The sequence below is a fragment of the Nannospalax galili genome, unplaced genomic scaffold (genome assembly GCF_000622305.1).
Source record: "Nannospalax galili isolate Female #2095 unplaced genomic scaffold, S.galili_v1.0 scaffold2819, whole genome shotgun sequence".
Taxonomy (NCBI): domain Eukaryota; kingdom Metazoa; phylum Chordata; class Mammalia; order Rodentia; family Spalacidae; genus Nannospalax; species Nannospalax galili.
In genome coordinates, this window is record NW_008342002.1 from 598083 (window position 1) to 622778 (window position 24696).

Here is a 24696-nt window from a genome sequence, read left to right on the forward strand (position 1 = left end):
TATGAACAAAAGTTATCTTCCATAATAATTCTCTCTCTCTCTCTCTCTCTCTCTCTCTCTCTCTCTCTCTCCTGTAGACTGTTCTGCCTGCTCAAACTCATCTTAATCAGATCCTTGGGACAAATATAAATATGATGCTTGCTCAACAGAACTGCGAACTAGGGTTTTCAGAAAAAGGTCATATCTAGGCTAAAGATTTTTCAAGGCTGATTGGCTGATCTTCATGATCATGGAGAGTTGGGATGTTGCAGATTCAGAGCAAAATTATCTTGGGCTGTCTTTTGTCCTTTTAATAGCCTTTGCTACCTATCTCTGTCTTTTGTGTGTGTGTGTGACAAGGTCTCTCTAGTCCCAGCCCACTTGAAACTTACTATGTAGACCAGGTTGGCTTCATCTCACAGAGATCTGCCTGCCTCTGCCTCCTAAGGGCAGATAAAACATTTAGAATGTATCAATAGACCATTAGCTTCCACCAACCCAAAAGTTAAGAATATCCTCAAATAACATCTAATACTATAGCAAGGTTTTTCTACTTTGCTGAAACAAAATACCTGATGCTCTCATCAACATAATTGGAAAATACTTCAGTTTAAGACTCCTTTTTTATATGAGTATAAAAGTTTATATAATTACTTCCTTGTTGGACCATGTTATCCAGACAAGCCTGAAGTCATGTTTCCAGGCTGGGGCCAATCATTTTTGTTTCAGAAAAAACTATGTCACTTCATTTGAGGTGAGAGCTTTTTGAAACAATAAATCAGTGCTCCAGGAAAGGATCTGCCAGTGATTAAAGGACCAGTAAGTATACCAAGACGTTCACATGGGGGGGCAAGATGAATGCTCATCAATAGATGGATTATTGGTTAAGTTGATGGTGCATCTATATAAATCAATTTATGAAGAAAACAATGAGATACTATTTTACACCTGTTTGATGAACAAGGGTGAAACTCTCTCAAGATGGAAGTATGTTGAGATGCAGGGGAGAGGAAATTGCAGGAACAACAGCTAAGGGTCCAAAGTGGCAGAACACATTTAGAAAACATCACTAAAATCTAGAAAATTTAAAAATTGCATGCACTCAGCAAACCTGAAGTTTTACTTCTAGAGCTATTCCTTAGAGTAACTTTCCCATGAACATGGACAGACATCAGAAAGCTTTCTCTGGCTCATGTGTCCATCCCCAGGTATCTGAATGACCATGGGATTTAATCTCACAATGGTATCCAAGAATAACGCAATCAAAGCTGAGGGTGTGGCTCACTGGTGGAGTCTTGTTTGTTTAACATTTGAGAGACCCTGAGTTTGGTTTCTAGTACAAATAACAAATCAAACCAATTTGATACCAATTTAACACAGAAGTTAAAATTAAGGAACATCTATGTGTGTCAACTGGCTGGTCTTCAAAGCATAATGGTGAGTGAAAACTGCAAGTCACAGAGTATTAGATGAAGGGATGAAGGCCCACAGACTACCGTACACTACTGTGAGTCACACTCACAGACGTATAGTCACTGAGGGCCAGGGTCCACGGGGCTCTCACCTAGGCCTGCTTCTCTGTCTCCTTTCATGGATGAAAGGGAGCATCGGTAGCTTTCTGACTTACCGGAACTCTTCTCTGCTGTTGCTTGACTTCCATACTGTAATCTGGAAGCCTGAGAATCCTACTAAAAGGGGAACTCCAGGATCGTGCAGTCAGTGCAAAGCTCAGCATTTCCTGAACGGAAACAGAGGAGGGGATCTAAAAAGTGAAGTTGAGTGGAAGGATGGGAAAGAAATGACAGTGAGATCTATAAAGGGGGCAAAATATCCTACCAAAGAGCCCTCTGCTCCTCTCTACAAGACCTATAATGTGATGATGTTAGAAGCTTCCAGAAAATTAGGATAGTTTGTGTTTAATGAACAGCAAGTCTAAGTCCAAACTAATCCATATTAAAGTGCAAGTGGCTGATAACCAATTAAGTTAATCTTATGAGTGTTTTGTCTTAACCCAGTTCCACAAACTAGAAGTCTTAGAGAACTGGATATAAAGAGCTTTGTCATAGGAGGTTGAAGTGGGGTGGAAAGTTGAAGCGTCGAAACAATAACTCTTTGGAATAGGAGACAAAGCTCTTAGACAGCGCTGTCTGTACTGTACCAAGTACTGAAGTCTCAGACACAGCGTATGTTACTGAGCAGAAAGGCTTATGTGCAGCTTATAGATTTAACATGACCACAGTGTACTCAGATAACCCTCACACAGCTACTAAAGGCACAAAAGTTTTAAACTGTGAGTTAAATGTTGCCATTGCTAGTACCCTTAACCTCCACTTGTGGTAATCAGTATCTTTCATTTCTTTCTCTCTCTTTCTCTTTTTTAGAAATGGACTGGCCTTGAACTTCTGGGCCCAAGTGATTTTCCCAAGTAGCTGAGATAACTGGTGTGCAACCACACCCAGCCACGCTCACTCACGTGACATCACTTTCTGCTGTCGGTTGTAGTGCTACTGCTTCCCTAAGCAACACAGTTCCGAACTGGCCATCTGGACATGTTTCTGGCTTCTTCCCACAGCCCAGGTATGATGGCTAATACTGATAATTATCATGACAAGACTTGGAATCACAAGCCTCTGACATGCCCTTGAAGGCTTGTCGTGATTAGGTTAATTGTTGTGGGAAGAGCCACCCTAAACATGACATCGTTCCCTGGAGTTGGTCCTGGACTCCCTCAAAAGGAAAACACTAGTTGAGCACCAGCAATCACCGTTTGCTGCTACTGACTGTAGAACAGCATCATTAGCTGCTCCATGTTTCTGTCATGAGGACGTCCCCACAGTGAGTCCCTTGAACTGTAAACCAAAGTCATTCTTTCCTCTTTAAGTTGCTTTTGTCAGAGTATTTTGTAAAATCACAGCAATTGGAAAAGTAACAAAAACACTGGGTAACTCTGATGTCACCAGAATATTCAGTGATTCATTTCAACCCTCTCTCTTAAATGGAGTAAAAGACTCAGGTATTTCCAAAGCAGGGAGTGAAATAAAGGGGATCATGATATGGACAGCAGACAGGTGTGGTCAGGTGAGGCTGGGTATAGAAGCCTAGTGTGTTGACACCCCTCAAACATCCCACCCTATAGCTGAAGGAGGTCATAGCCACCAACTCCAGAGAAGCACTCTAGATCATATGCTATTACTACCCTAAACCAACTTTATTGAAATACAGCTTAGATACCATGAAATTCACCTCTTAAAGATATAACTGAAATGTTTCTATGTATAGTTATAGAATTCTGCCACAATTATCATAATCTGAGATTGATACTTTATGTAATCTGAGAATATTCCTTTGAACTATTCTCACCCCATGAAGAAACGTCATACACGTGAAGTCACCCCTCGTTCTCTACTTCCAACTCTGAGTTTTAGATAACCCATAATCTGTCTCTATAGTTTACCTATTTTGGGCATTTCATATAGATAGACTCATCCAGCATGTCCTTTTGTAAAGGGACCTTTTGGAATGTATGATATTTTATGTTTATTCAATATGAGAGGATCTAGTACGTCTCTGGGCATGTCTGTGACAGAGGTTCTAGATTGGGTTGAGATAAGGACACTCATTTTAAATATGGCCAGCACCATTCCATGGGCTTTTGTCTTGGACTCTATAAAAAGGAAAAACTGATCTGGGCACAAGCATTCATCGCTGTCCATTTTCTGAGTGCAGATACAATGTGACTAGCTGCATCAGAGTGCTGCCGTGATGCCTTCCCTGCTATAATGGATGGTGCCCTTAAACTGTGAGCCAAAATAAACCTTCCCTTTCTTCAGAAAGTATTTGCCAAGTATTTACATACAGTAATGAGGTGAGTAACTAATGTAGCATGTTTTTGATATTTTTTCATGATTTAGCATGTATTCATAGTTCATTTCTTTTTTAAAAAAATATTTTATTATTTTTATTTTATGTGTATGAGTGTATTGCCTGAGTGTATGTGAGTGCACCCACGTGGTGCAATGCTGTAGAGGTCAGAAGAGGGCTTCAGATTCCCCGGAACTGGAGTTAAGGACGGAATGTAGCCGTCATGTGGGTTCTGGGAATTGAAACTGGGTCCTCTGCAAGAGCAGTCAGTGCTCTTAACCATCTCTAGTATTGCATTGGATAGATACAAATTTTGTTTATCCATTCATTGGTTAATGGAATTTAGGTTGCTTCCACTTTTGGACAATATGAATAATGTTGCTTTGAATATTTGTGTACAAATTTTTAGGATAGACATGTGGTTTAATTATTATTGTTATTATTATTACTGTAGTGCTGAGAATTAAATCCATAGTCTCTCACATACCAGATAATTGTTCCACACTCAGTGGCACCCTTAACCTTGGTTGCATTATTCTTGGAGATATCTAGGAGAAGGCTTGTTGCTGGGTCATGTGGTAATACTGTTTACAATTTTGGGGAAACACTGAAATATTTCCCAGGATGTCTGTAACTGCTTAATCCTCCTAGTAGTGTGCTAGGATTTGTCCCTTACCCCGTCCTTTGTAGCTTTTTGTGTGGACATATGTATTAGCTGTCTTTCTCATCCCTGTGCCTTCACTACCTCACAGAAACAACTTAAGGGAGGAAAGATTTATAGTTTTAAGGAGCCTGCCTATCATATCATGGTGGGACGGTGAGGTGGAACACAGGCGTTCACAGCATGGTGGGCCACGAAGCAGGGGAAGGGGAGTGCCGCGGCTCTGGCCGCCTTTCCTTTCCCTTCATTCCATTTACAACTCTAGGTCATGGGATGGAGCCATTCGCATCTGGGATGCGTCTTTCCCACTCAGTTAATCCTCTCTGGAGCTCGCAGGACACTGCCCACAGGTGTGCCTCATTCTCCTATGTGATTCCAAATCCGGCCAAGTCGACAATGAAGATTGAGTATCACAATATATGTCTTCATTTTTATCAGGTACATGCCCAAGGGTGGAGTTGCTGGGTGACATGGTAACTCTGAAAGTTTGAGGGACTGCTAGACTGTGTTCCAAAGAAGCTGCCCATTTTGCTGTCTCAGTGGTAGCTTATGAAGATTTTGATTTCTCCACATCTTTAACAACATTTATTATCATCTGGCCTTTTGATTCTTGCCATCCTAGTGAATGTGAAACAGCCTCTCACTGTGGCATCGATGTGCACTGGGCGGATAACTACTGTGTCAAGTGCTTGTCTTTTCAGATGCTCATTAGCCATTTATATCTATTTCCTTGAAGAAATGTCTGTTTCCTTGGAATTTGAATTCTTGTCCGTTTTAAAATTGTATTACTTGTCTCTTTTTGAATTTAAGAGTTCTTTATATAGTATGGACACAAGTTCCCAGTCAAATAAGTGACTTGTAAACACTCTCATTCTGTGGGTTTTCACTTTGTTTATGTGTGTGTGCATGTATATGTGCATATATATGCACATGTATGTGCAGGTTGGAGGACAACCTCAGGTGTCATTTTTCAGGAGTCGTTCACCTTGTTTTGTCAGATATAGTTTCTCACTGGCTTGGAGCTCACCAAGTAGACCAAGCTGCTGGGCAGTGAACCCCAGGGATCCGCCTGTTTCTGCATCCCCAGCACTAGAATCACAGGTATGTGTCACCATGCCTGGCTTTGTATGTCTGTGGGAGCACAAGTGTGTACTGTTTGTACATGTTCATGTGTGTGCACATGTGTGTGCAGGTGCATGTGGAGGTCAGAGGTTAATCCGGTGTCCTCTATCACTCTCCACCTTCCTTTTTCCTTTTTAAAAAAGTATTTTATTTATTATTTTTTATTTTATGTGTATGAGTGTATTGCCTGTATGTGTATAAGTGTACCTATGTCATGCAATGTCAGCGGAGGTCAAAAGAGTGTCAAATTCCCCTGGAGCTGGAGTTACAGATGATTATTAGCCACCATGTGGGTGGCTGAGAATCGAACCTGGGTCCTCTGCAAGAGCAGCCAGTGCTCTTAACCACTGAGCCATCCCTCCAGCCCCTCCACCTTACTTCGTGAGACTGTCTCTCTTCACTGAACCTGGGGCTCACAGATTCAGCTAACTGGCTGACCACAGAGCTCCAGGGATCTACTTCTGTCTGCCGCACCAGTGATAGGTGACAGACAGACAGGCACTTCAGCACTTTGGTTTCACATGGGTACTGAGGATCTGAACTCAGGTCCTCATGCTTGTGTGGCAAACACTTTACTTATCAAGCCATCTCCCCTGTCCCCATGGCTTTTAAAAAATGCGGGTTCTGGGGATTGGACTCAGCGCCTTATACTTAGAAGGCAAAACGTTTGCTGACTAGCTAAATTCTGAGTACCTCTTCTCACTTTCCTAATGCTATACTTTGAAACATAAAAGTCTTTAAATTTGATGTCAAATGATCTAATTTTCTTTTGCTCCTTATACTTTTTGTGTGATATTCAAGAATCCTTTGCCAATTCAAAGTCATGAAAGGACTGTTTTTCTTTTTGAGACAAGGTCTTCCTACAACCCCAGGTGGTCTGGAGCTCTCTGTGTAGACCAGGCTGGCCTCAGTATTATAGAGATCTGCCTGCCTCTGCCTCTCAAGTACTAGAATGAAAGGAGTGTACCACCACACCTGGCTTCAAAGTCATGAAAGCTGACACATATTTTTAATAGGCTTCATTGGTTTTAGTTCTACCGTTTATGTATTTGCTCTGCTTGGTGGTAGGTAAGGATCTAACTTCACTTATTTGCATCATGTGATAAAATGTCTATTCTTTTTCCATTGGTTTGTTTTGCTGCTTCTATAAAAAATTAATTGGCTATAAATGTGAGGGCTTATTTCTGGATTTCGAATTCTCTTTCATTGATCTATAAATCTACCCTCCTGCCTCTAGCATATTTTCTCGTACCACAACTATGTAGAAATTTCGATGTTAGGAAATGTGACTTCTCCAATTTTGGTTTTTTATTTTCATGACTGAGTTGTTGAGTTGTAGAAACAGTTTGTCAGTTTTGTTTTTTAAAGCCAGCTGGGATTTTAATCGTGATTGCTTTGAATCTTTACATCATTTGGGGAAGTACTGCCATTTTAACAAAATTAAGTCCTCTGATTCATGAGCAGGAGAGCTCTTGACTTGTATTTAGGTCTTTAGTTATTTTCAGCAATGTTTTAGAGTCTTGTTGTCTAAGTCTTAAGACTGCTCATGATAAACTTCTTTAAAAATATTCTTTTTTGCTGGGCGTGGTGGCGCACGCCTTTAATCCCAGCACTCGGGAGGCAGAGGCAGGTGGATCTCTGTGAGTTCAAGGCCAGCCTGGTCTACATAGTGAGTTCCAGGACAGCTGGGGCTACAGGGAGACCCTGTCTCAAAAAGACCAAAAAAAAAATTCTTTTTTTTTTGGTGTTATTGTAAGTTGATTTCAAAAATTTATTTACAGATTGTTGTTATACTATATAACTGACATAACAACTGATTTTTTAAACATTTGAGTTTGTTCTTATAATCTTAGCAGTTATTAAGTCTTTATAAAATGATTAGATTTTGGTAAATTCATTGGGATTTTCTATGTAAAAGGCTATGGCATCCATGAATGGTGATTACGGATACCTTTACTTTTATTTTTTTTCCCTAAGTAACCTGTATAGACCCTCCAGGGAAATGTCATTGAACAGAAGTTCCCAAAGTGTGCATTCTGCCGTACTCCTGAGTCTTGAGGGGGACGCGTTCTGTCTTATAAGGCTTCTGCAGATATACTTTATTGGCTTGAGAAGTTCTCTTCAATTACAACTTTTTGAGTATTTTCATTATGGCAAAATGCTAATACTTTGTTGAGTTCTTCAGTTGCATTTTTAAAAAAATATTTTATTTTTATTTTATGTGTATGAGTGTAATGCTTGAATGTAGGTGGGTACACCCATGTCCTGCAATGCCTGTGGAGGTCAGAAAAGAGTGTCAGATTTCCTGGAAGTGGAGTTACAGACAGTTGTTAGCCACCATGTGGGTGCAGGTCCTCTGCAAGAACGGCCAGTGCTCTTACCATTGAGCCATCTCCCCAGCCCTGTAGTTGTATTCTTAAGGACTTGCGTATTGTTTTCTTTACTTATGCTGTCTTTGTCTAGTATCTGTACAGTACTGGCACCATACAATGAGTTGGGAAATATTGTCTCCCCTCAATTTTTTTTTTGGAGATTTTTTGCAAAATTTATATGAATTCCTTTAATGTTTGATAGACTTTACCAGTAAAGCTACCTGGGCCTAAGTTTGAAAATTGTGAATTCAATCACTTTGCATGTGCTTGGCTTATTCGGATCATCTATTTCTTTTTTTCAATTAAAAATATTTTTTGGGTGTATCTGAATGTTTTGCCTGCATGTATGTCAGTGCACCAAATGCATGCAATGCCTACTGAAGCCAAGAGAGGGCACTGGATCGTCTGGAACCGGAGATGGTTGTGAGCCACTGTGTGGGTGTTGGGAACTGACTGAACCAGGTTCTCTGAGAGAGCAGCTAATATTGTTAACTGTGGAGCCATTTCTCTAACCCTCTAGATTGCCTATTTCTTAAAAAAATTATTTTGTGTGTGCTCACATATGTACGCCACATCGTGCACGTGGAGGTCAGAGGTCAGCTTCTGGGAAATGGTTCTCATCTTACTGAGGTGAGGTTGCTTTTGTTTCTGCTCTTGTGCTGTGTGTTCCAGGCTGGCTGGCCTGGCACCTTCTGGCGGATTTTCCTGTCTCTATTTCCTTTCTTGCTGTAGGAGTGCTGGCACTATAAATACAAGCCAGCTTTTTATGTTGGCTCCAGGGATTGAATTTAGGTCATCAGGTTTGCATGGTTAGTGCCTTTACCTGCGGATCCATTTCCCTGGCCCTAAATCATCTATTTTTTAATGTCAGTTTTGTAGCTTGTGTGAGTTTCATCGCAGGTGTGTGTACAGTTGTGCACACCTTCCTTTTTACTCATTTTAATTCCTGTAAAGTATTGATTGCTCCTTTCATGACAATTGTAATAATTTGAATCCTCTTCCTTTTCTTGTTCGGCTATCTAGTGACTTGTCAATCTTGTTGTAGATCATGTATCACTTTTACAACTGAAATATTATTAAAAGGCATAAAAAGTGAAGGCAGTCCATGTGCTAACAGGAGAGAAAGCAGTCAGGTGACTCAAGGTCACGCAATACCATTTTTTTCCCAGTGCCACGCGGTTGTTCACAATTTTTTCCTTCACCCCCTTCACCTTCTCTGCCTGAAGGAGCAGGTGAGGTGAAGCTTGGGGACTTACCGGCAGCGATGGTCCATCTGCTGTGGTCAGGGTTCTCTCTGTCATGGACCTGAGACAGAAGGGACTACGCATGGTCACTTGGTCTATGTCATTACTCACCGATACTGCTTTTGCCGTGTTTCCAATTCTTTACGCCTGTGCTGCTTAAGAATGTGAATTTGATCGTCGCGGGCCAGTTTTGCTGTGGAGGAAGGACAAGAATGAGAGCAGCTTAAGGAAGAACAATAATGTCCAGTGTGACACTTTCCTCAGACACCTGGCCAAGCTGAGCACGGTACCTGTATCATCCCATGTTTTCACATACACCACTGTTTTATAGGGAGGAAACAGGTTTGGAGATGCTGATAGCTTTGCTCTTGAACCCTGCTCAATATTGCATGCCTAATTAGTTCTCTCTCTCTCTGTCTCTGTCTCTCTCTCTGTCTCTCTCTGTCTATCTCTGTCTCTGTCTCTGTCTCTCTCTCTTCCCTGTCTCTGTCTCTGTCTCTTGGACCTTGTATGTAGCTCAGGGACTTACAATCCTGCCTCAGCCTCCTCAGTGCTAATTAGTAGATTGTAAACACAGGATTCCAATTCCACATTATTAACCTTTATCTTTACAAAAGACAAATCCATTTTTTCATCATGCACAGGAAAACCTTGGGGGTCCCTGCTCCTCGGTGGTCAGAATATCGGATCCAGAGTCAGAGGCATGAGCTACGCTTGGTTTTCGTTGGGCTCTGTAGGGCTAGAGAGATGATTCTCTGCCTTTCTGTGGCTGTAGTCTCTGGTCTCCTTGGGTGTATGGGGGTCGGGGGGTTCGCTTTCTACTAAGCCCTTTAGCATACTACTTATGTAGGAATCCTGGGGTCTCTAGTCCAGATCTGCCTGCTTACTCCAGCGGATAGGTATTTTGTGGTCTTTGTTGCATATCTTTGTTTTGTTTTTATTTAGTTTTTGAGACAAGGTCTTAGGTGGCTCAGGCTAGCCTAGAACTTGCTATGTTGCCAAGGCATCAAACATTGATATTTTTGCAAAATATACTAAAATTACTAGAAAAATGAAATTCAAAACATTCAAGATTCAACCTTGTTTTTATTTTATTAGGTCTGACAGCCATGGGATTATTCTTTCAAGGTCTGTAAATGTTTCTTAGGCACCTACTCTGTCTCTTTTGGTACCTCACTGCAGACCTAGCCTTTCCAGTTTTCAGAACACACTGGGTGCTCTCTGGCTCACAGCACCTCCAGTCCCAAGCATGGAACTGGGCCCAAAGAAGAAGATTGGGGGAACCACAGCATTCTGGCTCAGAGTGCCAAGCCAGCCAGTGCCCCTGAGGCTGAGGTGAACATAAACTGTGACAATGCCTTTGTCATGGGCTGGGAGGCGCTGCTGTGGGCAGGCGACCTTCTTCTTTGCCGTCTTCCTCAAACCCAGGGCATCTGTTGGCTCTACTCTGGCTCTAGAGAGCTGTGTTTCTCTAGCTTCACTGGTTTGCATAGGTTAGAACACACAGAACTCAACACACTAAGTTGAGCCATGGGAGCAGCTTAGTCTCCTTGGCCAGGACACTCTGCCTAACAATTGATAGAATATTCTAGGCTATGGCAGGTTGACAAACCCAACTGGCTCTGGACTGAGTGCAGCAGTCTACAGGTGGCTCCCAAGGACTGACATGAGACCATGAATGAACTGTTTGTCTACACAGATGTTGTAGGCCCTCTGACCGGGCTGTCCTATCACTTTTATGAACACTGGGGTACAGAGGTGAAATACTAGACTGTAGGAGGTCATGTGTGGTGAGCAGAAGGATCACTTGTGGAGTGGGCCCTGTTCTGGCCACATTGTTCAAAGCACTGGTTGCTATGCTATGGCCACAAATCCTTCGGCATTTCTTCCATTGAGGGATGTCAGTATCCCTTCCCCTTCATCCTGATTGAATGGACACCAGCAGAATACGGTGGAGTTGTACCATGCCTGTTCGAGGCCCAGGCCTGATGTCTGACAGCTTCCATTCTCTGTCTCTTGGAATACTTGTTCTTGGAAGCCAGCCACTATATACTGTTACCCTGAGGTCACCATGCTGTAAGAATCCTTAAAAAATGAGGTGCCATGTAGAGATGGAGTCCAAGGAGCCTAAAGGTGCTGGTCAAAGTGAAGCCTCCAGTCTTGAGCTAATGACACAGACGAACCGACCAACAGACTCTTTCCTAGATTCCAGATCTACAAGATCATTACTAAGATTAGATGACTCTTTAAAGCCAAAATGTTTGGTTACCAGTGATGGATAATAGAATTTGCCAGTCAGCTTATTTGTGCCTCTGAAGATCCTTTCCACCTTGTCCTGTCACTGTCACTGGAGGTGATCAGAACCAATGTACCAACGGGCTTCCCATTAGTCTCAGCCCTGGGGAAGGACCGGGGATGGGAGAGTGTAGAGGGGCCATTTTCTGCCCACTCTCTTCTGCACTGTCTCCCAGGCTGTCCTCATCTGAAGTGAGCTCCTCCATGAAGACTATTTCCAGAACACTCCCCTTCTGGATCATTCCTGTACCCGTCCCTTTCCCCAGCCCATTGGGATTAGCCATGCTGCCGTTCCCCTACACAGAGGTGCCTCCTCTGCACACTTCCACACCTTTCTAAAGTTCCTTTCTCGAGCCCTCGTTGAATCATCCTAATCTGACTGCACCATCTTGCATGTTGCTGTGAAAACTATGAGAATGAGATCATAGGAAGGAAGACTTCGCCACTGAGACCTTGGGTGGGGTGGGCAGGAGGGAGACTCTAACACTTTCCAAGCACTGGGTGAAGAGAAGCCTTCCTTGTTCTACTCACAAGACAATGTGAATGCTCTCAGGTTTTTTTCCTGCCGAGGCTGGGGGAGTGGGGCAAAAATCCTTCCAAACCCAAAAATTCAGTGCAGAAATATCCTTGGAATTTGGTTTCTTAAATCAAGTTCCACATCAAAGAGAGTGGCATGTGGTCTGATGGTCAGAAGACACAGGATGGAGTACTTCTTCTTTTTGTCTCAGTTTTCAGTCCAAAAAGTGTGGTGGTGATTAGTAAGCACTCCTAATCTTGTCTACATCTCCAAACTGTAAGAACAGATAAACGATAGACAGCAAGCGATGCTGTGCTAAGGAGACACGCTAGTTCTTTCCTGAGAAGCAGAGCTGGCCTCCTCACTGCAGAGGCAGCCTGGCATTCACACACTTAGCATTCCATGTCGTGACTAGGAGAATGCTCAAGGGCTATGACTAGAAGTCAAAGTTTGTCAAGGCTTGCTTTGGATCCACGCATAACAAGAGGCCAGTGTGCCAGGGCATCACTCAGGGAGAGCACAGCCTTATCTGACCTCTGACATCTGCTTCTTTCTCTCTTCCTCTATACCAGCCAGCTGATGACCCGAAAAAGAATGACCTCTGAGGGAGCACCAGACTGGTCCTGTACATCCAGAGTCTGGGGAGGCAACAGCGGGAGAATCTCAACTTCAAGGTCAGCCTGAGCTGCAGAATGAGACTAAGACCCTGTCTCAAAACAAACACATAAGCAAGCAAACAGAGAGGTGACTGTGAACTTGAAGCTGGCATTGTGGATGGTAGTCTAACCCTTCCCTTTTCTGACCTGCAGGGGGTGTCCTGTGATCCTGAGCTCTACTGGGATCTCACAGAGCCTGAATCTGGAAAGTGAGGCCATGGCCTGACACCTGTAGAGCTGCCTATTCGCAGGTCTAGTCTATTCCCACAGGTACTTGCTATAGGACCCTCAATACTTGTTGACCAGAAGAAAAGATGTAATCTTCCCTCCTTCCTAGGACAACAGGCAAGGTAAGGCCACAGTTGGGACTATAGAGTTTGTTAGTGCCCAGGAAGATCACACCTCCTGCAAGGGTATAGAGTTATGATTCACCCAAGACAGAATTCTCACTCCAAGAAATATGGTCTCTGAAAAAAGGAGGCCCAGGGGAGGCAAGAGTCTGAGCGGCTTACCACGTCCATCCCGAAGGACAATCTCGCCCTCGCCGGTGATCCATCTGTAGCATGGGAACTCGATGTAATCCCCATGGGGTGTCTTCAGTGTGATATACCTCAGGTACCAGTCATCGTGGAGCCAGTATTTGCGCTTTTCAATTTTGACCAGCTGGATCTCGCCTAGTTCTTCATCTACAGTCACTTCATAGGAATCGACCTGGGCAGGAGAACAGGAGAATTAGACTAACTGATTCTGAATTCTGAAGGGATTGAGAACATGCATCTCCAAACAGGCTGCTCTGGCATACTGAATAACTTGTGATAAAGGGACTGAAAAATGGCAGTTCAAGATCACTCTATCTTTACCCTGTCTGTTTAAACAGGAGATGAATTTCTGATGTGAAAGATCTTCCTCAAAAGGAAAGAAGTTTCTTTTCTTCTGGGCTGGGACATTGAAGCCCAGAGAAATCTGTACAAATAACCCTGTTATGCCAACCTTCAGTTCCACAGTCACTTCCTCTGACTTCTTTAGGCCAGGTCTCTGGCCTTATCACACTCTGTAGCTTATTGGTCTTTGGACATATGCGACAGACTGCAACTTTTGTGTCTTCATTTCCTTTTACGCAATGTACGGCATACATTTCTTGTATTAAGTAAATTTGTTTGGTTTTCTCCTATTGTTTTGGTTTATGCCAATTTAATTCTCAGGCCTGTCTGGTCAGAAGGGATGAGGTAAAATTTTGGTTTTCCCATAGGCTTTTTTTTTTTTTTTTTTTTCAGTTTGTTTGTTTTGCCTTTTTGAGACAAGGTCTCCTGTAGTCCCACCTGGCCTGGATCTTGCTATGTAGACCAGACTGAGTTGATCTCACAGAGATCCACCTGCCTCTGCCTCCCAAGTGCTGGGATTAAAGGCATGCACCACCACACCCCGCCCTCATAATTTTTTTTTTTTGTCTTTTCGAGACAGGGTCTCCCTCTAGCCCCAGCTGTCCTGGAACTCACTATGTAGATCAGGCTGGCCTTGAACTCACAGAGATCTGCCTGCCTCTGCCTCCCGAGTGCTGGGATTAAAGGCGTGCACCACCACACCTGGCTAATTTTTTACAATAATTATATATTTATGGACTATAGCATGGCAGTTCAATACAAGTAGTCAAGAAGCAACGACTCATCTGGAGTGATGAACATTTCTAGAACCTCAGACATTTGGTCATAGAAAAGTTAAAAATCTTCTCTTCCAGCCATGACTATGAGCTATCATCACCAGCTATTGCACGGCAGGAACCCGGGATGTATTTCTCCCTCTAACTTCATTTTGGGGCCTGTTCCCTAACTTCTCCCATACCCTGACCCTTCCTGGCCATTACTGACCACAGTTTTCTTCTCTACTTCTGTCCAATAAGCTTTTCAGCTTCCACACATGAATGGCAAAATAAAGTATTTGCCTTTTTGTGCCTGACCTATTTAAATGACCTCTGGAATCATTCATGGTGAAAAAATAAAGCCCCAATTTCATTCTTTGTGACTGAATAGTGTTCCATTGCATGCACATACATCATATTCTCTTTACTCATTCGAGGTGTCAGTGGGCACCTCAGCAGATTCCATATCTTTAGTCAAGATTCTTAATTAACCTTCTAGTCCATTTTAATAGCCCAGTCCTGTTTTAAGACAAATACTGGACCTAATGCCTCCCCTTAATAAGGTTTTATACTGTGCCTGGGGGTAACAGACATAGACAAACCCTGGGCCCTGCCCTCTTATAGATGGAGTCTAGTGCCAGGGACTGTTTTAAGCCTGCGTGTGGCTCAGGCTACGGGAAGGAGAGATACCTAGGCTCCTGCCACTTCCTGCCAGGCCAAGCTGGTAGAGGTCCTCTTCAGCTGCCCCTATGTTCTGGAAAAGGCAGCCTGACCCTTACATGGAGCATACCTTCACAATGCACCAAGGGCTTGCTGACAGTAACTCTGGCTTCCATAGCCATTGAGAGGCAGTGGAGTGTTCTAGTTCTCTTCTCTAGTGTTGTGATAAAACACTCTAACCAAAATGAACTTTGGGGAAGAAAGGGTTTATTTGGTGTACACTTCCAAAGCACAGTCCATTTTTGAGGGAAGTCAGGGCAGGAACTTGGAGGCAGGAGCTGAAGCAGAGACCATGTAGGACTGCTGCTTATTGACTTGCTCCTCTGGCCTGTGCTCAGCCTGCTTTTTTTTGGTACAACCCAGGACCACTTACTTGTCCAGGGGAAACATCACCCCCAGATGGCCCTGCCATATCACTCACAATCAAGAAAATACCTGACAGACATGACCAAGGCTGATCTGATAGAAGAAACCCCCCAAATGAGGTTCCCTTTCCCAGGCGTGTCAAGTTGACAGCTGAAGCTACATGGCAGGGAGTTTCACAGAGGAGATACTGAAGCCCAGTAAGTCCCATTTCATCCATTAATCCACGTATCTGGAATTCCATTTTATTCCATGTCTTCCTGTTATGTGTACTCCATTGCTCTCTAGGTCTCAGGAGGGCCAACTGAGTGAGTAAAAATATGGAGGCTTAGAGATAAGTAGATCTGAGCCCTCCTGGGATGGATGTAGTTCACAGCTACAGACGCTGAGCACAATAAGATCATCATTTCCATGCATCTGTGGCCACCCTGCTGCCATTCCAGACTGTGGGCAGTGCTGCTATCAGGGCCCTTGAGACTGAGCTGTTGGATGCTTTGGGCTTGTCTAGTTCCTGCTGTCCTGCCTGAAGGACAAGGTGGTCATTGCAGCAGTGCCCATGGCCTCTGAGTGGCCAAAGGCTTTGTAGCAATTGACAGCAGGTGAGGAAGAAGTGTGTGGACTCATGTCCCACACAGATGTTCCAGTGACTAGCAGTTTTGGATGTGATGCCCCACAAAGCACATTCAATAGCAGATTTCTTGATTTCCTGTTAACAGCAGAACCTAGAATTCCATATGTGATAGTGTAGTACTCAGAGGTAGCTGGAGGGGCCCATCACCCCTATTTCTATGTCTCTCTCTTCCAGATTCTAGAACTGCTGGAGAAGTTCCTACAAGGAATGAGAAGCTGGATGTTTTCACAAACACCTCATTTCTGAAAACAATGAGCAGTTTGTATATGGTAGCTGTGGCCAAGGCCAGACGCTGTAGTCAGAGAAGGGAAGCTTCTTCCCCAGGCCCTGTGGTCAGGACTAGGTCTTCATGAACAGCTTCTGAAGACTGAAGAACCAAGCCCCAGGTTGGGATGTATCTCGGGTATAAGCCCGTCTAGTACAAGAATATCTCTCCTGTGGGTCAGGGGCACATCGTGCAGGAGCACCGGAGAAGGAGCACTTCTCCACAGCTTGTTCTGCAGGAGAGCAGGGGTCACTCTCAAGACGACACAGAGAACAATGACCAGGGCACTGTCTATACTACTAAGTAGTGATCTGTGGGATGAGGCCAGCAAGCCTCATGATGCAGAGCCAAAGTAAGAAGCCCAGTAAAGGGCTGGGGGGAATGGAAGAGAGGTGGCTTCTAGGGAAGGGAGAGAAAGAGGTTTCTAAACTGTGACCTTCAGTAAGTCAGAACAGGTTTGGATGGGGCTAGCTCAATGTCCTGGGTGGGGGGCTTAAGGACACCTAGAGGGGCAGAGTGAGGGTAGGATACCCTGAGACAGGAAACTGGCGAAGTCTGCCCCTATGTTAAGACTTGCATATGCAGGAATTGCAAAGGCTGCAACCCTCCTATGGACCAAAACGGAGATCCCAAATTCTGCCTAGGAGTGAAGGGAGGTCAGTAAAGGGCACAGGGCCAGAGGAACTGGTGACCTGGCATCTGGATCTCTGAGTTCAAATCCTAGTTATAAACTGGCTGGCCATATGGCATGATCGAATTGCATCACTGCCTCATAGTTGTCATCGTCCTCCTCCTCCTCCTTCCTGGCCTAGAACTGACCACATAGGCAAGAGTGGCTGGCCAGTGAGTCCCAGAGACCCACCTGTCTCCTCTTCCCTAGTGCTGTGGACACAAGAGTGTGGCACCAGACCAGCTTTTTTGGTTGTTTTAGTGTGGAGGCTAGGGATTGAACTCAGGTCCTCATGTTTGCGAGGCAAACACTTTACTGCCTGCGCATCTCCCCAACCTTGTTTCTTCATCTTTCAAGAAGAGACAACAACTGGCTTGCAGGGCCATTGAGAAACTGGAAGCCATGATACTTGGATAGCCTGCTTTCTCCCATGGCAGGGTCCAGTGGCTATGTATGTCAGAGGCAGTTGCTCTGCACACCTGGACGATAGGGGGAGGAATCCAGCACTGTGTGTGAGCAGCCCGAGCCGAGCCTTGTCCTGCAGCATACAAATCCCCATGTGCCAACAGAGTAGGAGGAAGCTGAGCCTTTGAGCTCAAGCACTGAGCTCCAACCCCAGGGGAGAGTTCCTGTGAGGATGCAGGGACCATAGGAGGGACTGGCAGTGCATGCAGAGGAGAGGAAGTCGGCCAGTGTGTGGTCAGGACTAAAGGGCAGCCACCAAGAGAGGCCTGGACCCTGCCTCAAGGCAGCTGCTGCAGGGGAAGTGGCTTTTCTGTGGCTCTGAGAGGCCGGAGTGGGAGGAGGCTATTTTGGGGGGTAGTGGAGGTGGTGATATTAGGAAGGCTGGAATGAAAACAGAGAGGGCATCAATTATAAAATAAAAGATCTGAGGGGAGACACTTTCATGGGAAGAAAACACCAGGCACCTTGAGGACAGCTGTGCAGAGATGATGACTCATAAAAAAGAGACTGAGCAGCTTTTCTGAGGGAGGGAATGCTGACCTTTCAACATACCTGCAGCCTAGGCACAGGAAATCGGGCCCTCCAAGCCCCCTGTTCCACCTGGTTAAGGGTCTCAGAGTTGCATCTGGGATGAGATCACTGGGCAGACTTACAGGTACTTAATCTGTCCTCTGACAGGATCTTCCACAGAATGAGTCAGACCCGTAGTCTGGTTTGTCTCTGGTCAGTCCAGGGACTTGGGTGGCCCAGCTTCAGGCCTGGCTGTGACTGGAGATAAACAGGGGCTGAGGGGCTCAGTCAGAACTCATCTCATGAAGTCTTTGAAACAAAGTATGGTGGCTATGACTTTAGCTAGAACATGAATCACAGAGAGCAGAGAAGGGCCTTCCTCCAGGAAGATATAGGGTAACATGTGCCATACAGCAAAATAGGGCCTCTGGAGGGTATGTGGAGCTACCACATATGCAGGCTTCCCGCCTTCATTTCTTAGGGTTGCCGGTTCCAGGCTGATGCTACATTTGTTGTGTATGTCCTTGACATTGAATTCTTTATGGTGGGCACTGTAAACGGTGCTTGGCCTACTCAAGTGCTCACTGAATGCTGAATACATGTGGATGAACATTCCATTTTACCTGAGGATCAGGGACAGTCAAGCTGTGATGGTGTTAGTGAGTGATCACCTCAGGGGTCAAGTGAGTGGTGGTGGTCGGCAGGGAGGGCGGGGAGAGTGGACAAGGGATTCCAGATGTAGGAAACTGAAAGAAGAAGGTTCTCAGTGTAGGGCATTCACAAACAGGATGAGGAAGGCTAGATAGAACACAGCTCCTGAAGACAGGGGTGGCCAGTGCATTGGTCAAGAAGCTGGAGAGGCACAAGAAAAGGTAGTTCACCAGCCTGTCAGGAGGGACCAGGAGGCTGATTTCATGTGCTTTTTTGATATTGGATATACGGTTTTAAAATTTCCAAATAGAGTTGTGCATTCTGAGATAGGCATCATGAGACACATTGTGCAAATGTCATAGTATATAAGATGTATAACATGTTACAAGCCTAGGCTATATGGTACAGCCTATTGCTCCTAAGAGACAAATCAATACAGAATATCACTGTACTGAGTATGGCAGGCAATTGTAACATAATGGTAAGTATGTATGTATCTAAACACGTCCAAACGTAAAAATAATAGGCAGTAGGAAATTTCAGCTTCAGTCTGATGGTGTCACCATCACATACGTGGCATGTTGTTGACATAAACATCATTATGTGATGTGTAACTAGTTCAGAGGTGTCAGTTGATCAGTTTCTGTTCGAGCTTCCTATCAGCATTTTACAAAAGGTGTTGACTCATTTTTTCTTCTATATCTGCTCTAGATTTCTGCTGGGGGTGCCAGAGGACAACCTTGCATGCCATTCTTCAGGCACTGTCCACCTTTGTTTGAGCAACCCTGCAGCAATGGGTGGGAGTAGAAGATGGATGTCTGCAGAAACAGGGACATGGCCCACCCAGGCTGTCCATCTTGGATGGGGTCTAATGAGAGAGTAGTGGGAGGAGGAGACTGTGGAGCAGAGAAAGAGGAAGACTGGAGGGCAAAGGAGACTGGGGCAGGGAGAATGGGAGACCAAGAAGAAGAACTGGGGAGACCAAGGATCTCAGAGAAGGCGAGAGAAGGGGCAGCAGCAGGAGAATGCAGAGAAAATGAGGCAGAGCCAGGGATTGACAGGGTAGAAAGGCGGGCAGGTGGGGGAGGCTGAAAGATGAGAGGTAAAGATATTAGAGCAGAAAAGAAGGGAGAATTGTAGAGCAGAGGGAGCAAAGGGGGAAAGACAAAAGGCCGAATGCAGAGAACAGATGAGGAAGGGAGAAGGGACTGGATGGAAAGGTTGATGAAGACATATATTTATTCTCCATTAATGTGTTCTTCCTCTAGATTTTATTCTAGATCAATATATGTTCACTGAATGCATTTAAGAAACATGAAACCTCTAAGATGAATTTACATGTGCTTAGCATATTCAAGGATCATCTATTCAATATCACCTGGTATTCTTAGCATTTTTGTTTGTTTGATTTTGAAACCATGTCTCCTTGTAGCCCCAGCTGGCCTGAAACTTGCTATATAGATCAGGCTGGCCTCAAGCTCGCAGAAGTCTGCCTGTCTGTGCCTCCTGAGTTCTGGGAGTAAAGACGTGTGCCACCGTGCCTGGCTTTATTCTTGGCTGTTTAAAAGTACTGTTGAGTAGAGTAGCTAGAGTAGCCACCTAAGGTGTTCTCAGGGTCTTCGTATTTGTTAAAGTTGTCCCCTCCAGCTTAAGCTATAAAGTTAAATTAATTTCCCAACTCTGCTTCTCAGTGGACTAGCCTCTGGAACAGTGCCTTTCTACAACCCAGCTGGGCTCTACTCAGCAGACTCCAGGGAGCCACTGAAGGTCAGTCAGGATACTTAGCAGAATCCCACCTGCAAAGGCCCCAATTCCTCACCCGACCACTGTCCAGGACTCTGATGGGAATAACAAGGAGTAGTAATGCAATTTATTGAAAACAAAACAGTTTTGCTCATTATTCAATTGAAATGTACATCAGGGAGGGGTGTTTAACACCCACCATCTGGAAGGGACTCATTTGGTTGTGCGGACATTGCCTTTATGGTTTTTATTCTTCTTGTGGTTCAGGGCCACACAATGATACTTTTTCAAGTACAGAGGATACCTTATCTTCTCAACAAGTACTTCCTTTAAGGTTTCTTGTCTACCTTTAACCAAATGGGACAGCTTGTCTTTAAAGACATATTGGTCAAAAAATGAGGAAGTAGGTCTGGACTGTGCAATACAAAGTATGTAGTAACTTTGCATCAACAGGAACTTTCTCAAAAGCTTCTTTTTTCAGAGGACCTTGTTTTTGCATTTAGCTACAGGACACAGCTCCTCTGGACCTGCTGTTATCTCACCCCAGTGGGAAGGTGCATGCAAATCTCTCCTGAAATTTGCCTCCTGGATTCTTGCTGAGGTGTTTAAGAACAATATCATTTGAATGACTTTTGGACTGAGTGACAGAACAGAAAGAGGGAAATAATGAACAGAACTGTGCTCTCACCTTTCCTCCGACGATCTATGATGGCCACACCAATGTCCCTCCCTCTCCTCGGGACAGTGACACCTGGGGTGCCCTGTACTGTACAGTCTGAGCACACTGATGGCTTGTGGTTCCATAAATTTGTAGAGAAAAAGGCCCACTACAGTCCACTTATAAAAGGGAAGTAGTTTGTCCCCTGTCCTTCCCCTTAGATACCAGGAGTGTCCACAAAATAATGCAAATAATCCAAGGTGCTTCCGGGATGGTATAGTGTGTCTGCATTCCAAATGGATGACACATCTGTCTACTGTACCCCAATCATGTTCCAGTTCCATGACTGGGGAAACTAAGTAAGTGATGCCATTCTTACGCTCAACATCCAAGTCTTCTTGAAGGGAGCTGGTGTCAGATTAACAGCTTGCTAATCATGTCTAAGTTACCAGGTCAGGTTATAGAAAGGTGCCTGGGCTACAGAAATCAAGCCCAGTCAGAGTTTGGAATCCAGAAAAGGAGTTGACTATTATTTTCTTATTTAGGATGTACAGGCCAGAAATGAAGTGGAAGTGTATGAAATAGCCAAACGTGTTTATCACAAATAGTCAATTCTGAGCAATTTCAAATGGCTTGGCCCAATAGCAAACTAAATGGTAAGAAGGGAGCCCCAGTGAAGTCTGAACCTATTTTGTCCATTTTAGGATTTGGAGGTGGTGAATGGGAGCAGATCAGAATACCTGCAGTGGGCCTGGTTCTATAACAGAGCCACGGAACACTTTCTATATAGCATGTACTTTGTGGGCACTGAAAGCTGTCCATGCTCACAGAAAGCTGGGCACCTGTCCATGCTCACAGAAAGCTGGGCACTGGGACCCACAATCCAGCAGCCTCCGAAGCTGGAGGGTCATTCACACTGGGGCTGCAGGTTCAATAAATGCTGATTGCCTTGGCTCACCAAATTTCCAGGAAAGTGAAGGAAAATCTTTCTCCCTCTTCTTCCTCCAGAGTTTAATACTTACCTGGGTGGAACCCTTCCCTGGCATTCACTGCTGGGAGAGTTTCCTAAGTCTTCTCTGCCTGGGTTTGCAAGTTCCTTTCTAGAAATTCCACTGGGGCCTTTGCTAAGTATGCAAGATGTCTAGGCTGGGCAATAACTTCTAGCGTCACTCCCAACTACCAGGCAGGACTGGGCTCCTTTCAACTGGGAACTGAAAGCCACACTAGAGACCCAAGAATGATCAAGCCGAAATGGAACACAGGGCTCAGACCCCTGTCTATGCACAGCTCCTAGTTGTCTAAGGGGCTGCCTGCGCTTTACAGTACGGTAGGACTTTGGGACACAAGGGACTCGACACTGCGCAATCAAGGGGCCTCTCTCTCCCAGCCATCTGGTCCCATAGGTGAAACAGAGAAGAAACTTTGTGTCTTCTCCCATGCAAGAAGCTCCGGCCCTGTGCAGACCTGCAGACCACACGCTGGCAGTTTATTTCCCCTCCAGTGTTCCAGGGCGCACCCCTACCCTAGTCCCACTTGCGGGACTGCCACTGCAACAGGGTAACCAGACGTGCCCATGCTGGGTCCCCTGCCCCCGACGGTACTCAGACGCTCCCTTTCGCGGGTTTCCGCGTAGCCCCGTGGGGCTGCGGGTCCTCTCGGCCCTGCCTGGTGGTCTGCTCTTTGCCCCGACCCCTAGTCCCCCATCCCCGCGTCCCTGACCGCGCGTTCTCACCGCGCCACGCTCAAAGTCGTTGTAGAAGGCCTTGTCCAGCAGGTGCTTCTCGCTGCAGCCCGCGGAGCCCACCAGGCTGAGGTAGATGTAGTCATCGGTGCCCGCGAACCACTGGCTGCCGGTGGCCACGGTGACCGTGTAAGAGGGCATGGTGCCAGGCAGCGAGCGCCGCGGGCGTGGGCTCAGGAGCGCGCGAGACCTTAGGGCCGCAGTCCCCGAGCGCACGCACCTGTCAGCCGGCCACAACTCTTTTCCTCCCACTGTGGCCAGCAGCCGCCCGGCTTAACCTTTAGTCCCGGCCCGCCCAAGACTTGGCCCCGCCCTCTGGGTCAGGCTCAGGCCCCGCCCCTGGACCCAGTAGGGCTCCTGGCACTCCATCTTCCACCTCTTTCTACTCCCTAGTTGCGCTGTTGGGGTTGCGACCTCCTCCCTGGCAGGGCAGGGGTCCCTTATTCCTGTGCCCTGTCTCCGTCCCACGCGTGGTAGGTGCCCTGGCAGCCACAGACCCTAGGAACCTATCTGTTAGCCTTCATTCATTTGTGCATTTGTGTAGTCAATCTCGTATTACTTCCATCCCTCTGGCTCTTGCCAGCCTCAGCTTCCATTGGCTTCTTCCCAGGTTGGGCGGATCTGCTCTCTGGGCCAGGTACCCATAGGCACCACACTGGGGCGATGGTCTGTGGGCACTGAGAGGTGGCCAGAGAGAGGAGTGGCTAGGGTAGGAAGCCACCCATCTGTGCCAGTGGACTGTCTGGAGCGAGGATGGCTCTGCCTGTGGTGGGAAGGGCGGGAGGCTTGTTTAGGGAGTAGACCAAGGCTGAGAATCTTAGGGAGAGGCTTGGGCCCAAGAATTACCGGGAGTTTGAACCTTTTCCTGGGAATAGGCTGCTCTACCCGGTGGTAGGTGGGCTTTGTCTAAATCATGTTGGAGAGAAGCCTGGAACGGATCTGGTAAACGGTTTTGTGACTGTGGCATGATGTCAAAAATTTTGCCCCACTCGGTTCTCATCATCTCCTCTACTCCCCAACCCGGCCTTCAGCACTGGGTTCAATTATGGTACACAATCAGTAATACTTAGTGACCCTAACTAAATTGAACGAAAAACAACTGGGGTTCATTCTGTGAGAGACAGTGTTTATGTAAATGCCCTTCAGTTCAGTTCATCCCCTGGGGTCTGGTCAACCTCCCAAGAGTCTACCCTTAAAGGTGGCTGACTCTCCCTCTCAGCAATCAGTTGCCAGTAGTTACTCAGGTGGGTTTGGGGTTTCTTACCACTTCCCTGTGTCTGTGCTGGGATTTTTTTTTTTTTTTTTTTTTTTTTTTTGTTTTTTTGACTTGTGCATGCTGCCACTGTTGCTGTGAGTTCATATGAGTGACTGAATAGCTGTTGGATAAACTCTGTTTCCTTGAGGCCATCTACCACCTCTGTTTTTCACAGTCATTTGGCTCCTTTGAGTTTACTTGGGACTTGTGGATGCTCTCACCATTATTGTGAGTTCATATAAGCAACTGCCCAGCTGAAAAGATTCTGTTTCCTTGTGGCCATCCACTGCCTCTGGCTCCTATAGTCTTTTCTGTTCCTCTCTTCTCCAGTAATCCCTGAACCTTGGGAGGCAGCAGTTTGATAGAGGTTTCCTATTCAGAGATAAGCAGTTTGCAGTCCTTATTCTCTGCATATGTGTCAGTTGCAATTGTCTGTATTAATCACCATCTGCTTTAGAGTAAGTTTCTCTGACCCTGCTTTTGGTTACCCACCAGACTTCACAGGAACAGACACTACACACGTGAGCTGTAGAACAAAGGATAAATCAAGATGGTCCCAACTTCAAAGTTTCATCTCTACTGGCTAGCTTTCATAGTGCTGGAAGGTGCTATGCTAACTACCTGAAGAGAAAATTTATCATCAACCTTACCCGCAAGCTGCAGTACTGACTGGTCTGGCAA

The 24696-nt window shown here is 45.4% G+C and overlaps 1 protein-coding gene across 3 annotated transcripts in view; it reads right to left on the bottom strand.

The window, feature by feature from the left end:
* Alox5 (arachidonate 5-lipoxygenase) overlaps positions 1-23029 on the bottom strand; it is a 61435-nt gene extending 38406 nt beyond the window's left edge. For 2 of the 3 annotated variants that reach the window (XM_008837734.2, XM_008837735.2), the window contains exons 1-3: positions 22752-23018; positions 13220-13418; positions 9351-9432 (exon numbers count right to left, since the gene is read on the bottom strand). In XM_008837734.2, coding sequence (XP_008835956.1) covers positions 9351-9432; positions 13220-13418; positions 22752-22901 — 431 coding nt within the window. In that variant the 5' untranslated portion in view covers positions 22902-23018. Of the gene's footprint in view, positions 1-9350; positions 9433-13219; positions 13419-22751 lie in introns of all 3 variants that reach the window. The other variant, XM_008837733.2, reaches the window with a different exon arrangement.
* Between the last annotated feature and the right edge of the window lie 1667 nt (positions 23030-24696).